The sequence below is a fragment of the Oncorhynchus nerka genome, linkage group LG13, assembly GCF_034236695.1.
Source record: "Oncorhynchus nerka isolate Pitt River linkage group LG13, Oner_Uvic_2.0, whole genome shotgun sequence".
NCBI classification, from domain to species: domain Eukaryota; kingdom Metazoa; phylum Chordata; class Actinopteri; order Salmoniformes; family Salmonidae; genus Oncorhynchus; species Oncorhynchus nerka.
In genome coordinates this window covers 71,594,661-71,611,862 of record NC_088408.1, presented here as the reverse complement: position 1 = coordinate 71,611,862, position 17,202 = coordinate 71,594,661, and the positions used below count along the sequence as shown (strand labels likewise).

At 40.0% G+C, this 17,202-nt stretch overlaps 1 protein-coding gene across 1 annotated transcript; it reads left to right on the top strand.

The window, feature by feature from the left end:
• The first annotated feature begins 3,687 nt into the window (after nt 1-3,687).
• Nucleotides 3,688-11,705, top strand: LOC115140049 (ubiquitin-conjugating enzyme E2 D4). Its single transcript, XM_029678090.2, has 7 exons — nt 3,688-3,950; nt 7,564-7,627; nt 7,860-7,891; nt 7,997-8,074; nt 8,173-8,278; nt 9,135-9,228; nt 10,295-11,705. Exons 1-7 carry the CDS (start codon nt 3,927-3,929, stop codon nt 10,338-10,340), a joined length of 444 nt encoding a protein of 147 aa, XP_029533950.1. The 5' UTR covers nt 3,688-3,926; the 3' UTR covers nt 10,341-11,705.
• The last annotated feature ends 5,497 nt before the right edge of the window (nt 11,706-17,202 follow it).

Sequence of the window (17,202 nt, the reverse complement as noted above, 5' to 3'; positions counted from 1 at the left end):
CATGGGGCTTTGCAAGACAAGGCTGTGCAGAAATTGGAGCATGCAGCTGACTCACAGATGAATACGCCTTTACAATGATTGGATATTAACTTAACAATCCCTTGGTCTATCACCATGGTACTTGACAAAGCTATATAGAAAATCTAATATAAAGCAAATGTATGTGGTTTCTGCAATTGAGTGTGCGTGACTATGTAGTGTAGCCTATTGGCTAAATGATTTGCACATTTCAACAAAACCCTAACAACTTACATAACTGCTGTTTTGTATAATACAGAAGAAACAAAATACACTGAACAAAAATATAAAAACAACATGTTAAGTGTTGGTCCCATGTTTCATGAGTTGAAATAAAAGATCCCAGAAATGTTCCATACACACAAAGGTTATTTCTCTCCAATTTTCTGCATACATTTGTTTACATCCCTGTTAGTGAGCATTTCTCCTTTGCCAAGATAATCCATTTCAATTGACTGATTTCCTTATATGAACTGTAAGCCGGTAAAATCATTGAAGTTGCTGTATGTTGCGTTTATATTTTTGTTCAGTATAGAATGCATGCACATCTGACTCTATTCTACTCAAGAATGCAAGGCGAATATAGATCCACCATAAAATAGGAAATGGAGCTATATCCCAAAACTATAAATTCAAGGTGTTTATACATTTTTTTATTTATTCATACAAACTTTGGATCCACAAATATGTTTCTTTCCCCCAACAAATATTGTTGACAAACTGATAAGCTCAAGCTATGAGTACAGTTATGTTATTGGTGTGCATGAATCGTCAGATGTGTGTTTACTGTGTTAACTGTAGTGCTTTCCTTACCATCTTAAATAAGCATGTCCCATTCAAAAACATAGAACCAGGAACAGATATAGCCTTTGGTTCACTCCAGATCTGACTGCCCTTGACCAGCACAAAAACATCCTGTGGCATACTGCATTAGCATAGAATAGCCCCCGCGATATGTAACTTTTCAGGGAAGTTAAGAACCAATATACACAGGCAGTTAGGAAAGCAAAAGCTAGCTTTTTCAAACAGAAATTTGCATCCAGTAGCACAAACTCCAAAAAGTTCTGGGACACTAAAGTCCTTGGAGAATAAGAGCACCTCCTCCCAGCTGCCCACTGCACTGAGGCTAGGAAACACTGTCACCACCGATAAATCCACGATAATTGAGAATTTCAATAAGCATTTTTCTACGGCTGGCCTTGCTTTCCACCTGGCTACCCCTACCCCGGTGAACAGCCCTTTACCCCCCACAGAAACTTGCCAAAGCCTCCCCATTTCTCCTTCCCCCAAATCCAGATAGCTGATATTCTGAATGAGCTGCAAAATCTGGACGCCTACAAATGAGCTGGGCTAGACAATCTGGACCCTCTCTTTCGAAAATGATCTGCCACAATTGTTGCAACCTCCCTCTTCAAAGGGGGAGAGACTCTAGACCCAAACTGCTACAGACCTATATCTATCCTACCCTGCCTTTCTAAGGTCTTCAAAAGCCAAGTTAACAAACAGATCACAAACCATTTCGAATCCCACCGTTCTCCGCTATACAATCTGGTTTCCGAGCTGGTCATGGGTGCACCTCAGCCACGCTCAAGGTCCTAAACGATATCATAACTGCCATCGATAAGAGACAATACTGTGCAGCTGTATTCATCGACCTGACCAAGGTTTTCGACTCTGTCAATCACCACTTTCTTATCGGCAGACTCAACAGCCTTGGTTTCTCAAATGACTGCCTCGCCTGGTTCACCAACTACTTTTCAGACAGAGTTCAGTGTGTCAAATCGGAGGGCCTGTTGTCTGGACCTCTGACAGTCTATGGGGGTGTCTATACAGGGTTCAATTCTCGGGCCGACTCTTTTTCTGTATACATCAATAATGTCGCTCTTGCTGCTGGTGATTCTCTGATCCACCTCTACTCAGACGATACCATTCTGTATACTTCTGGCCCTTCTTTGGACACTGTGTTAACTAACTTCCAGATGAGCTTCAATGCCACACAGCTCTCTTTCCATCGCCTTCAACTGCGCTTAAATGTAAGTACAACTAAATGCATGCTCTTCAACCGATCACTGCCCACACCTGCCCGCCCGTCCAGCTTCACTGCTCTGGACGGTTCTGACTTAGAATACGTGGACAACTACAAATACCTAGGTGTCTGGTTAGACTGTAAACTCTCCTTCCAGACTCACATTAAGCATCTCCAATCCAAAATTAAATCTAGAATCGGCTTCCTATTTCGCAATAAAGCATCCTTCACTCATGCTGCCAAACATACCCTCGTAAAACTGACTATCCTACCGATCCTTGACTTCGGCAATGTCATTTACAAAATAGCCTGCAACACTCTACTCAGAAAATTGGATGCAGTCTATCACAGTGGCATCCATTTTGTCACCAAAGCTCCATATACTACCCACCACTGCGACCTGTATGCTCTCGTTGGCTGGCCCTCACTTCATATTCGTCACCAAACACACTGGCCCAAGGTTATCTATAAGTCTTCGCTAGGTAAAGCACCGCCTTATCTCAGCTCACTGGTCACCATAGCAGCACCCACCGTAGCACGCGCTCCAGCAGGTATATTTCACTGGCCAATTCCTCCTTCGGCCGTCTTTCCTTCCAGTTCTCTGCTGCCAAAGACTGGAACGAACTGCAAAAATCACTGAAGCTGGAGACTCATATCTCCCTCACTAGCTTTAAGCATCAGCTGTCAGAGCAGCTCACAGATCACTGCACCTGTACATAGTCCATCTGTCAATAGCCCATCCAACTACCTCATCGCCATACTGTTATTTATTTTGCTCCATTGCACCCCAGTATCTCTACTGGCACACTCATTTTCTGCACATCCATCACTCCAGTGTTTAATTTCTATATTGGCCTACGGCCTATTTATTGCCTTACCTCCCTCATCCTACCTCATTTGGACACACTGTATATAGACGTTTTCTATTGTATTATTGACTGTATGTTTGTTTATTCCATGTGTAACTCTGTGTTGTTGTTTGTGTCGCTTTGCTTTATCTTGTCCAGGTCGCAGTTGTAAATGAGAACTTGTTCTCAACTAGACTACCTGGTTAAATAAAGGTGAAATAAAAAAAGGCCCTTAAATCAGCTGGCTCTGATTATCCCTGAAGTAAACAGGGACATCTTGTGGACAGAGGTGTGGTTGATTAAGTTGTTGTGTGTGCGCCTGCTGGCTAAATGATTTCCCCTTTAAATGTATGCCTAGTATGGTTATTTTGTTTGAGCCCTCCATTAAAATTAATTTGAAAATGTTGTACCCACCTCATCCACATTTTAGAGTCAGAGTCTTGTTGGAAGGGGATCAGTCTTGTTGGAATAGGCTTGATGTTGAATGTCTTTGGCATAGTGGTCCAAACAGGATAACAACTTCGAAAACAATTAAATTAATGTTTGGTTCTTCTTATCCAGCTAATTATGCACAATAATAATCTGCACCACGCCTGACCAAAATAAATTACGAATCAATAATTACAAAATTATCAAAAGGATATAAATGTTCTTTCTAACAAAGGTATTGCAATCAATTAATCGATGGTCATGTGTAACTGCCTTCATTGTCAGGAGATAGGGTACTTAATGGCCTAAATGAATTTCAATCAAAATAACAAAAAATTGTCAGCTGCCCAATTAATTCCTTGTCTCGCGATATTCTGGAAATGCTCTCCAGCAGCAGATGCTGCCAGTGAGTGGAAGGAGAGAGGGGGGTGAGAAACCTAACAAAACCGCAACCTTCTACCGTGGAAACTGCAGTTTTATTCGAAAACACCACGATTGTTACATTATTTATATACACACAACGTGACTGGTTTGAAAAACATCGTAATTTAACCCAAGGTATCTGTGCCAAGTGTATTATAGACCCATATCTAATTAAACTAGCAATGGCGTTGAAAAGAATTCAAAAGGTGAGTTTTTGTTTGCTTATTTCTTCCTGCGTTGCAACTAGTCCGCTAAATTGTTAACTATGTTTACAATAAGTATGGTTCTCCAAAATAGTTTGCCACATTTCATGTAACAAGCACTTGTTTGTGCTCCCCTTGAAAATACTTGGCAGATAGACAGACAAAGACGAGAAACCAATGGTGGCCTTTTGCAATTGACGCATTTCATGCTGCCTATGCTAAGCTGTTAGCTTAAAGGGACATTATTTTTTTTGCTTGCTAGTTAGCTGTCCTCACTTAACGTTAGCAGCTAACTAATGTAACGGGCCTGTACCTACCTAGCGGCATTTGGTTGGGGTGCAAGTAATATGACCACCATGTGAGTGTAAAATAAATAAGCAAGTTAGTAATGTTTTTGTGTCTGGCGACCCGGGTGAGAAAGTACAATTTTGAAGCTAACGTTAGCTTGCTAATGGTACCTATCTTTTGCCATCTTGAATGAATGAGTGTGCTGGAAGGTAATGCGCACGCGTGACATATGACAGCTGTTTGCTTGTTGCCAAATGCTTAACCCCAATGTTGCCATATATGGAATAGCAAATGGGGCGCTGTGACAAGCAAGTGTATTTATAACAGAATGGACAGCGTTTTCATAAAATGTTAGCTAACTAGAATATTGAGAAAGTTTACTACTTTATGTACAACAAGTGATGTCATACTATATTACCTCAAATGGTACACGGTTAGTGGACCATAACATTTCAAATATGTCATTTTGGTGAACAGTTGAAACAACGGTGGTCTGTTTGTATTTTGTCTGTATTGTCAATGTATTAAAAGTTGAGTAGGGATACTTGGCATGGTGTAACAACTTCACAGTATGGTACAATTAAGTCAGGGCCTGTGTAGTGAAACCAACCTGGACTCGGGGATAGATGTGAAATGAAGCCCGAGACTCTCCAGTTAGTATATGTTACCGTTTGTATTGTATGTATTCATTTGTGGATGTCCAGCCATTTTGTACAAATTCGCAAAACGTATGTAATGTTAAGAATTCCAATTTGTTGTGGCTAGTGTTAGCTAGTGGTTAGGTTATAGGGGAAGGATTACATAACATGTTAAGTAGTTGCAAAGTAGCCAAAAGGTTAGTGGCTAATTAGTTATAATGCTAATGTTTTCCGTGATGAGATTTGAACACGCAACCTTTCGGTTGCTAGATGCTGGCGTTATATGCTCACCCATCCACCCCAACCAACCACCTTCTGTCTTATGTAGCCATATCAAACGTAACATGCAGTGCCTTCGGAAAGTATTCAGACCCGTTGACTGTTCCACATTTTGTTACATTACAGCCTTATTCTAAAATTTGCATCTTTTAAAAAAGATCCTCAGCAATCTAGACACAATACCCCATAATGACAAAGCGACCAAATGTTTGCGCATTTATTAAAAATATAGAACAGAAATACCTTATTTACATAAGTATTCAGACCCTTCGCCATGAAGCTCGAAATTGAGTTTAAGTGCATCCTGTTTCTATTGATCAGCCTTGAGATGTTTCTACAACTTGATTGGAGTCCACCTGTGGTAAATTCAATTTATTTGACATGATTCTAAAAGGCACACACATCTGTCTATATAAGGTCCCACAGTTGACAGTGCATGTCACTGCAAAAACCAAGCCATGATGTCGAAGGAATTGTCCGTAGAGCTCAGAGACAGGATTGTGTCGAGGGACAGATCTGGGGGAGGGTACCAAAAAATGTCTGCACAGTTGCCTCCATCATTCTTAAATGGAAGAGGTTTGGAACCACCAAGACTCTTCCGAGAGCTGGCTGCCCAGCCAAACTGAGCAATTGGGGAGAAGGGCCTAGGTCGGGGAGGTGACCAAGAACCCGATGGTCACTCTGGCGCTCTGTCAGACTTCCTCTGTGGAGATGGGAGGACCTTCCAGAAGGACAACAGTCTCTGCAGCACTCCACAAATCAGGCCTTTATGTTAGTGGCCAGACCGAAGCCAGTCCTCAGTAAAAGGCACATGAAAGCCCACTTGAAGTTTGCCTAAAGGCACCTAAAGACTCTGACCATGAGAAACAAGATTCTGACGAAACCAAGATTGAAAACTTTATCCTGAATGCCAAGCGTCACGTCTAGAGGAAACCTGGCACCATCATTAGGGTGAAACATCATGGTGGCAGCATCATGACGTGGGGATGTTTTTCAGCGGAAGGGATTGGTAGACTAGTCAGGATCAAGGCAAAGATGAACAGAGAGTACAGAGAACCTGCTCAGGACCTCAGACTGGGGTGAAGGTTCACCTTCCAACAAGACAACTACCCTAAGCACTCAGCCAAGACAATGCAGGAGTGGCTTCGGGTCAAGTCACTGAATGTCCTTGAGTGGCCCAGCTAGAGCCCAGGCTTGAACCCGATCGAACATCTCTGGAGAGACCAGAAAATAGTTGTGCCGCAACGCTCCCCATCCAACCTGACAGAGCTAGAGAGGATCTGCAGAGATGAGTGGGAGAAACTCCCCAAATACAGGTGTGCCATGCTTGTAGCGTCATTCTCAAGTCTTTTAATAGCTGCCAAAGGTGTTTCAACAAAGTGCTGAGTGAAGGGTCTGAATACTTTACATGTGATATTTCAGTTGTATTTCTTTTCACAATTCTAAAAACCTGTTTTTGCTTTGTCGTTGTGGGCTATTGTGTGTAGATTGATGGGAGGGGCGGACACACATACATTTTTAGAATGAGGCTGTAACGTACCAAAATGTGTAAAAAGTCCAGGGGTATGAATACTTTCCGAATGCGCTGTATTATACTAATTAGTGTCCCGGAATTACATTTACTATATTACGTCTAGTTTATGAGACGAGTCTGAATAAAACTGGTCATGTAAGCCTAAATGTCAAAGTTGAGGAGCGGCTTTGGTTGTTAATTTGGCAGTGACACCCTTCACCCCAACTCCGTGCTCAACCAGACAACTGTCATCAAACTGATGTAGGGTTAGCCTATTTATTTTTCCCTATCTGAATGTCAGTTTTGTCACATTGTTGCTCAGTGTCTGAATCAGGGTTATATTCACTACAAATAGACTGGAACTGGGAGGGACTACCTGAACTTGTGCAATAAGAAATGTGAATTTGTTGCAAAGCAACGGTGTGCACTAGTGAATATGACCCAGATGTGACTACCTATGCAATCTGTTTATAAAATGTATAGCAATGACAGTTATACCCTCTTTTACGCTACTGCTACTCTCTGTTCATCATATATGCATAGTCACGTTAACCATATCTACATGTACATGCTACCTCAACCAGCCTGACTAAGCGCTGTCTGTATGTAGCCTCGCTACTGTATATAGCCTCGCTACTGTTTTTCACTTTTTTTTACTGTTTTTATTTCTTCACTTACCCATTGTTCACCTAATACCTTTTTTGCACTTGGTTAGAGCCTGCAAGTAAGCATTTCACTAAGGTCTACCTACACCTGTTGTATTCGGTGCACGTGACAAATAAACTTTGATTTGATATCCATGACTGAATTTTCTACTTCCTGGCCACATCATTTAGTAGTGGATACAAAGGTGAATTTTAGACACTGCTTTTTATTTATTATTATTCTATCTCTTTAGGAACTGACAGATTTGCAGAGGGATCCACCTGCACAATGCTCAGCGGGACCAGTTGGAGATGATTGTAAGTAGGGATGAGCTAGGGAATAAATGCTTTATATTAATGTCATATTTGCCATGTCGGAATGTTTTTTTAGAACAGTTAGTTCTAGTCTGTCAGACATTCAGTATTGTGATTTGCACAGATGCACAATACATACATTTTAGGCAACTTTTGATGGGCAGCAACGTGATGGGCGAGGCTGTGACATTGCATTGTTCGGTATTAATTGTAACCCATTTGTAATTTTATTTAGTGTTTCACTGGCAGGCAACAATAATGGGTCCGGTATGTGATCTAACTTCCCTTTCTCTTATTAGCACATAGCTTAGCATCAATAAACTTTAAGGGTATTCTTATCCTCTTTCTAAACATGTTTTTATTTTATTTTAGAATGACAGTCCTTATCAGGGAGGAGTGTTCTTCTTGACTATTCACTTCCCTACAGATTACCCCTTCAAACCACCAAAGGTGAGTAAAAAATCACATAAGATCAGTTGACATTAGGAAACACAATTCATAGTGCTAGAAGTAAGTGCTGGTTTATAAAATACTTAATTAAATTGCAGGTTGCGTTCACGACAAAGATCTACCACCCTAATATCAACAGCAATGGAAGTATTTGTCTGGATATATTGAGATCGCAATGGTCGCCTGCACTCACTGTATCAAAAGGTAAGCCACTTTGAATATTGGTATAAGATCTGACATGGGGTTGGAATGTATCTTTATGTACATATTCTTTATCCCTTTACACTTGTGTGTGTATAAGGTAGTAGTTGTGGAATTGTTAGATTACTCGTTGGTTATTACTGCATTGCCGGAACTAGAAGCACAAGCATTTCGCTATACTCGCATTAACATCTGCTAACAATGGGTATGTGAGAAATAACATTTGATTGATTTTAATATTTCCTGTCATTACATGCAGTATAACTATATAGTCATATTATTCATGGACAATACATTTAAATATAATGCAGAGGACCATTGGTTTTCATATGACAGCCAGACAGAATATTATCCCTCTGTCTTATTTTAAAACTAAGCATACAAATTTAGGTGGTTTGTTAAAAAGCAGTCATTTTATATTTTTAAGATTTGGCCTAACATTTTAAAGAAACAATTGTTTGACCTAGTCAATGTCTCTCCTGGTAATAATGTACAAGACTACTAGGGATCAAATTCAGCAATCCATTATTGTTTTATTTTCTACTTCAAATAGTTGTCAGAATAATAAATGTATCATTTTTTACTTGAAAAGGGCAATCATCATGTGCCACTTTATGGCTCTCAGATAGAGGTGGTCAACAGTAATGGTTGTCATAGCAATATGGATGTGAGCTGTTGGTAGGTGTATTAAAGGCGTATCATTCCCCTTAAAGAACATGCATGGTTAATTGGTTTACTTTTTGGATAATAAAATATATTGGATATTTTTTGTTGACTGTTGTCATGTATGTCTGCAGCTGGAGGGGGTTTAGATGCAGCTATCTGAAGTTGATTGTTTTTATTTTCCATTCCTTATTAGTTCTCTTGTCAATCTGCTCTCTGCTTTGCGATCCGAACCCAGATGACCCGCTTGTACCAGAGATTGCACACACCTACAAAGCTGACAGGGAAAAGTGAGTGTGCCATACAGTATTTGATTCCCTTGCTTTGAAACTCCAGCATACTGGTATTCTTGAATAGGACCTAGTCCACAAACAATTAAATATCTTTAATTTCAAAGTTTTGGTCAATAGACATTAATTTCTTCCCAATGTTTCAGTCAACCCTGGTGAAGGTCTTTTCACCATAACATTGGTATTAGTAGATAGGTTTCCATCCAACTTGTGACAGATTATCATATGAATATTTTAAAATCTGCATAAAAACAATGTGAATTTTCCCACCAAAGATGTTTCCATCAAATTGACCTGTTGCGGATAGATAAAATTAACTTTTGTGGTTAAATTACCTGAATAATGTACTAAATAAAAAACACAAGTTAAATGGGTTTCCATTGCATTTTCAACTCTACTGATGTTTTTGTCAGAAAATGTTGCGTTACATTGCGAGTGTGCCCACGCTGGTCTTGGCACGTGCGCTCTAGCCAACAATTCGCAGATACGGTGTGGGTAGGATAGCCTTCATGATGAGATTATGGACAAAAGAGCAAGAATATTATTATTTCTTTTGTCAAACAGCAGCCAAGCATTGATCATCATGTCACCAGAATAAGACCCTCTATATTTTTGTAAAGGAGCATCATCACTCATTACCGTGCACTTTCACCACCCTGTGAAGTTCATTATAATTTATTTAATCTGTAGCGTCATAAACTGCATGCTTTTCCGAGTTGTAGTGGGAGGACCACACATATTGTGACTCCCAAGTTTACTTCAAGATGATGGTTATTATATCAATATTTGCACATAAAGGCATTGCCATCGTCTTCTCGCATAATTAATTTTAGACAGTAAGATCTCACCTTGTCTCGTGTTTTGTTGACATTTGGAATGTGTTTTATTTTTGGGGGCTGTTCCATCAGGCCTGTCTTGAGTTAAAGTTCTTTTTAAATCTGTACTTTCCAAAAAAGGTTGTATGGAAACCTGGTTAATGATGCATTAAATTATTTGTGGAATATTCAAGAATACAGGTGTGCTAGTTTTTTCTGGTATCGTGCAAACCTTCCATTTTGTTTTACAGGTACAACAGACTAGCAAGAGAATGGACACAGAAGTATGCAATGTGAAAATGCCTGTTAAATTAAAACACTAAAAGAAGAAAATAAACATGTTTAATATTAACCCAAGGCAAAGGAACAAGAGGGGAAACATAACTAGACACTCGGGTTGGAGAAGGAAGTGATAAAATAAGGGACAGTGCAACCTGGCTGCTAAGTGCTGAGCTGCTGCCATTTGCTGTTCTTCATGACTTGTATGGATCTGCTGAGGAACTCCTGAAAGCACTCCCTTATGGAATACTGGAACCTCCTCATGTTCCAAACCACCACACCCAGACTTTAACTATTACTACTTCTATTGTGACTATTATCAGTGTTACTATTCATACTCTTATTATGATCACTGTTGTCATTATCATAATGATTGTGTTCTACTGAATGCTGAAACATTGGGTTTGAATTTGGAGGGGACTAGTTAGCGGCTTGGTTCTCCCTCCTTTCAAAGGTACTTTCTTTGTCCCTCTGGATGTCTTGTTCATGTATTCAGTGGCCTTGCTGTATTATTGTAATAACCTCTTCTCAGATGTTAGCTGTGAAATTGAGGTGGAGTGCTCAGCACAATGGTGCATGGCTATATCCAGCAGCGTGGTTCTATTGCCCACAATCTTGAAATACGGTCTCGGGTTGGTCTCAAACCCAGACATAATGTAAGATAAGTAATTTTGCTTCCCCCTGAGCCAATTTTGTTTTCACTCAATGCATTTGGAAAGGTCCCAAATGCAGTGACAGGTGGTCTTTGAAGAGCCTGGAGAGAGGTGCAATCAAGGTGAGCTGGACTGGTATCTGTGCTCATGGGAAAGCGACCAGGGAAAAAGTTCTGAAACTGCCACTACTTTTATCACTTGTCATCTATGTCCCCTTTTCTTGTCCTAGATCCATCCAGGGCTAGCATCTTGCCATATAACATCCAACTGTAAAGACACTTAAACCCTGGTAAAGCTCATCTCTGAGATTAACTCCTCCCAGCCATACAATGCCACTTTCTAAATACAGTAGCTCAGGTATATATCCAACTCACCTGTCTGAAATGGCACTGTAGTGAGAGAAATGATCAGACCTGTTTTGCACAGTGAGTTACTGCTTTAATCCAGAAGTTGTGTTTTTGGATGTCTGACATGGGTCATTCATTAGCTTTCCCCTTCTCAATTTATCAAATTGTTTTACTGTACAACACTGATGTGAATGTTTTCAAACAGGTTTTGTTAATGCTTGGAGAGACTGCACATGCTTATGTTTTGGATATGCCATTGGTAAAAAAAATAAACTTTTTTTTAAAATCTCCATTAGATGGGAGCTTAAAGACTTCCTTTAATGAAAAACTGTTGCAGATTTATGAATAAACATTTAGTTTTGTTTTTAGTTTGACTAAATTCAGATGTATTTGTCAGCATGGTTTATTGTGAAGTTTCACAAGGTGTTTCACACGTTTCCTGTGCCTTTTACATCTTACATTGTAACAAACTGTAACATGAGCTCTAACCTGGATCTTGGCAGCTGCATATTTGTTTTAGCAGATGTCTGGAGATTTTGTTCTCATCATTGGAACCTTACTTTCGCTTTATTTTTCCAGAGGGTCTGCAACAGTGTGCGTGTGCAATGCATTAGTAAACTAGTATTCTGCAAGCTTGATTGTAGTTATGCCATTAGTGATTAATCTGCCATTAGTAATATCAAATTCAACGTCAACATAATCCTGTGCAGGTGCTGGATTATTTAGATTGCATCTGTGTTGCGCCATAGACTGATTAAAAATAAAGTATAACTGTCTTGCCGTGGAAAGGGAATAAAAAGTCATGGGGGGAGGGAGTATAAGACATTTGGCCGTTGACGTGTTAATAAATCGATTTCAAGAGGCGTTTTAAGATTCAGAAGAAACTTCAGGAACTTCCATATATGGGCATTGTCTTCTGTATTGGAATGTAGACTTCGAGCAGGAACTCCATATATGGGTACAGAGCTCATATTGAAATGTGGCCCTGAACAGGAATGCCACACATCGGCATCAACATTAATATTGCAATGCACCCCCTGAAGCAGGAACACCATATGGGCCCAGACACACATTGGAATGAGGCCATTACCAAAACTCCATATATGGACATAGAGCTGTGACCATCCCAATTTTCATCCAATCTTCATTAGCCACAACCTGAATCCCCTTGCTTAATCAACCACCCTCATAGTATTTAAATGACATCCATTGTCATGCCTTTACATTGGCCTAACAAACAGGCTGTACTGCAAGTTTGTGATGAGCCATTGGCCCGCCACACTGTTGAGTGGCTTCCTGCACAATGGTGGGCCAGCTCAACCCTGGTCCATGATGGGGTGCTGGCCCTGCCATCAGGCTCAGCACAACCACAGTTCACAACTAGGGGTTGACTCTATCGGGAAGCCAGGTACTAACCCTGATGCTGGCCTCCCTGTCAACAATCCACTACAAAACCCTCATACCAAACTCGATCAACTTACTATTCCTTCTGAAATGTTTGTCAGGTGGAGAGAAGCCAAACTTGTGAAATGCTTGATATTGTCGCAGTGACGGTCTTTCCATAGATTTAATGAAGGATCAGTTAGGTTGACTGGGCTGGAAAAACATGTTCTAGACTATAGACTGGTTTTTTACTTACTATGGAGCTCAATGCATACGTTCTCATTATGACATTTAGAATAGGGCATAAGGATATGATTTTGGCACAAAATGCCTTTTCAAAATTGTTCTACAATTTAGCTGCAATGGATTGAATATCGACTCTGAATACATCAGAATCATCTGGCAGTAAAACCAATTCTTAAAAAGACAGGCAGTCAGTAATGCCACTGGACAAAACTTGGTTGCTGATTTCGCTCTTTGTATTTGTTTGGTTATTTATTTATTCTTAATCTGTCTTCCAGTTGTCATTTTTTAGTGCAATCAGCATCGATCCATCAAATGTTCCTTTCAGAATAACATCTTGGTTTGATCTAAAGAGATACAGACTAGAATGATCTCAATGGAGGTCATGATAGGCAGCTTGGCATGCTTTGCAAAATGGAGAACCTTTTCACAGCCATTTGCCAGATATCAGGGATTTATTTCTTTACAATTAATTTGCCTGACACCTTTAATTAAAATCTTAGCCTTTACCATTTTGTGTATAGATAATGTAAATTGCTATCAGGGCTTGTTTTCCCCAAAGGGACATTTATTTAATTTGATCAGTAGATACTTGCCATGTAAATTGAAATACATCTACAATTTAAATTTTTTAAATGTACAGACTTGCTAACTTAAAATTCAGGACCAGCCTTTTGAAATAAATGCATCTCAAATGTAGTATCTGTATGTGATTTTGACTTTCCAACACCATAACTAATTTCTTGACTATAAAAATATTTAATCAAATCAAAGACCATTCTTGATACACAAACTGTTGACTGTGAAAAACCCAGCAGCGTTGGAGTTCTTGACACAATCGGGTGGCCCTGGTATCTACTACAATACCCTGTTCAGAGGAAAATAAATCATTCTTTAACTTTCTCCCCCCCTACATCTACACTAGGTATTCCCAAACTGGGGTACGCCAAATAAAAATGTGATTCACATTAACAAATATTTTTTATTTAAAAAAATAAAACATTTTCAAACAGTCCATTTATATTTTTCGAACGGGGCTATACATTTGGGTGAGTTTTTTCTCTCACCTTTAGTAGACTCGTTTCACTGCCAAAAATAAAATTAAACCATCTCGTGTTCAGCGAAGTAACAACACAATGTCAAATAATTGGGGCGGCAGGTAGCCTAGTAGTTAGAGCGTTGGACTAGTAATTGAAAGGTTGTAAGATCGAATCCCCGAGCTGACAAGGTAAAAACCTGTCATTCTGCCCGTGAACATGGTGCAGAACCATTATTGAAAACAATCATTTGTTCTTAACTGACCTGCCTAGTTAAATAAATGTATTTTTTTTTATGTACATCCAATCACATTAACTGTTACTCTCTCACGGGACTTCCACTAACAGTCCATATGTAGCCAAACGTAGCTGCTGCTCATGTTGGAATCTGTACTGATGGCGCAAAAGCCATGACAGGGAGACTGGAGTGGTAACGCGTGTGCAAGCAGTTACTCCCGACGCCACTTGGGTACACTGCATCATCCACCCGAGAGGCTCTTGCTGCCAAGCCTGACAGTTTGAAAGATGTTTTGGACACTTCAGTAAATGTGGTTAACTTTGTTAAAGCAAGGCCCCTGAACTTATGTATTTTCTGCACTATGCAATCGCTCTGGATAAGAGCGTCTGCTAAATATAAATGTAATATGGGCAGCGACCATGTAACGCTTTTACAACATACAGAAGTGAGCTGGTTATCAAGGGGCAAAGTATTGACACGTTTTCTTTACTGACCATAGTTTTCACTTGTCTGACCGGAGCACAACTGAGCAAGAGGACAAGTACATTCGTGTCTAGTTTGAGAAACGGGCGCCTCACACATCAACTGGCTGCTTCATTAAATAGTACCCGCAAAACACCAGTCTCGAAGTCAACAGTGAAGATGCGACTCTGGGAGGCTCGGTTCTTTTCCCCAATCTTAATCTTTTATTTTTATTGGCCAGCCTGAGATATGGCTTTTTCTTAACAACTCTGCCTAGAAGCCCAGCATCCCGGAGTCGCCTCTTCACGGTTAACGTTGAGACTGGTGTTTTGTGGGTACTATTTAATGAAGCTGCCAGTTGAGGACTTGTGAGGCATCCATTTCTCAAACTTGACACTCTAATGTACTTGTCCTCTTGCTCAGTTGTGCACGGGCGTCTCCCACTCTTTCTATACTGGTTAGACAGTTTGCGCTGTTCTGTGAAGGGAGTAGTACATAGCGTTGTACGAGATCTTCAGATTCTTGGCAATTTCTCCCATGAAATAGCCTTAATTTCTCAGAACAAGAATAGACTGACGAGTTTCAGAAGAAAGGTCTTTGTATCTGGACATTTTGAGCCTGTAATCGAACCCACAAATACTGTTGCTCCAGATACTCAGCTAGTCTAAAGAAGACCAGTTTTATTGCTTCTTTAATCAGAACAACAGTTTTCAGCTGTGCTAACATAATTGCAAAAGGGTTTTCTAATTATCAATTAGCCTTTTTAAAATGATCAACTTGGATTAGCTAACACAACGTGTCATTGGAACACAGGAGTGATGGTTGCTGATAATGGGCCTCTGTATGCCTATGTAGATATTCCGTTAAATCAGCAGTTTCCAGCTACAATAGTCATTTACAACAGTCTACACTGTATTTCTGACACATTTTGTTATTTTAATGGGCAACAAATATGCTTTCTTTCAAAAACAAGGACATTTCTAAATACCCCAAACTTTTGAATGGTAGTGTATGTATGCACAGTTGAAGTCAGAAGTTCACATACACCTTAGCAAAATATATTTCAACTCAGTTTTTCACAATTCCTGACATTTAATCCTAGTAAAAATTCCCTGTTTTAGGTCAGTTAGGATCACCACTTTATTTTAAGAATGTGAAATGTCAGAATAATTGTAGAGTGATTTATTTCAGCTTGTTCATCATGTTCCCAGTGGGTCAGAAGTTTACATCCACGCAATTAGTACTTGGTAGCATTGCCTTTAAATTGTTTAACTTGGGTCAAATGTTTCGGGTAGTCTTCCACAAGCTTCCCACAATAAGTTGGGTGAATTTTGGCCCATTCCTCCTGACAGAGCTGGTGTAACCGAGTCAGGTTTGTAGGCCTCCTTACTCGCACATGCTTTTTCAGTTCTGCCAACAAAATAATGTTCTATAGGATTGAGGTCAGGGCTTTGTGATGACCACTCCAATACCTTGACTTTGTTGTCCTTAAGCCATTTTGCTACAACCTTGGAAGTATGCTTGGGGTCATTGTCCATTTGAAGACCCATTTGTGACCAAGCTTTAACTTCCTGACTGATGTCTTGAGATGTTGTTGCAATATATCCACAATTTTCATATCTCATGATTCCATCTATTTTGTGAAGTGCACCAGTCCCTCCTCCGACAACGCACCCCCACAACATGATGCTGCCAACCCCGTGCTTTACGGTTGGGATGGTGTTCTTCAGCTTGCAAGCGTCCCCCTTTTTTTCTCCAAACAAAACGATGGTCATTATGGTCAAACAGTTCTATTTTTGTGTCATCAGACCAGAGGACATTTTTTTGTCCCCATGTGCAGTTGCAAACCATTGTCTGGCTTTTTTTAATGGCGGTTTTGGAGCAGTGGCTTCTTCCTTGCTGAGCAGCCTTTCAGGTTATGTCGATATAGGACTCGTTTTACTGTGGATATTAATACTTTTGTACCTGTTTCCTCCAGCATCTTCACAAGATCTTTTGCTGTTGTTCTGGGATTGATTTGCACTTTTTGCACCAACGTACATTAATCTCTAGGTGACAAAACGGGTCTCCTTCCTGAGCGGTATGACTGCTGCTTGGTCCCATGGTGTTTATATTTGCGTACTATTGTTAGTACAAATGAACGTGTTACCTTCAGGCGTTTGGAAATTGCTCCCAAGGATGAACCACACTTGTGGAGGTCCCAAAAAATAATAATCTGAGGCCTTGACTGATTTTCTTTTGATTTTCCCATGGTGTCAAGCAAAGAGGCACTGAGTTTGAAGGTAGGCCTTGAAATACATCCACAGGTACACCTCAAATTGACTCAAATGATGTCAATTAGCCTATTAGAAGCTTCTAAAGCCATGACATAATTTTCTGGATTTTTCCAAGCTGTTTAAAGTAAACTTCTGACCCACTGGAATTGTGATGCAGTGAATAAGTGAAATAATCTGTCTGTAAACAATTGTTGGAAAAATGACTTGTGTCATGCACAAAGTAGATGTTCTAACCGAGTAG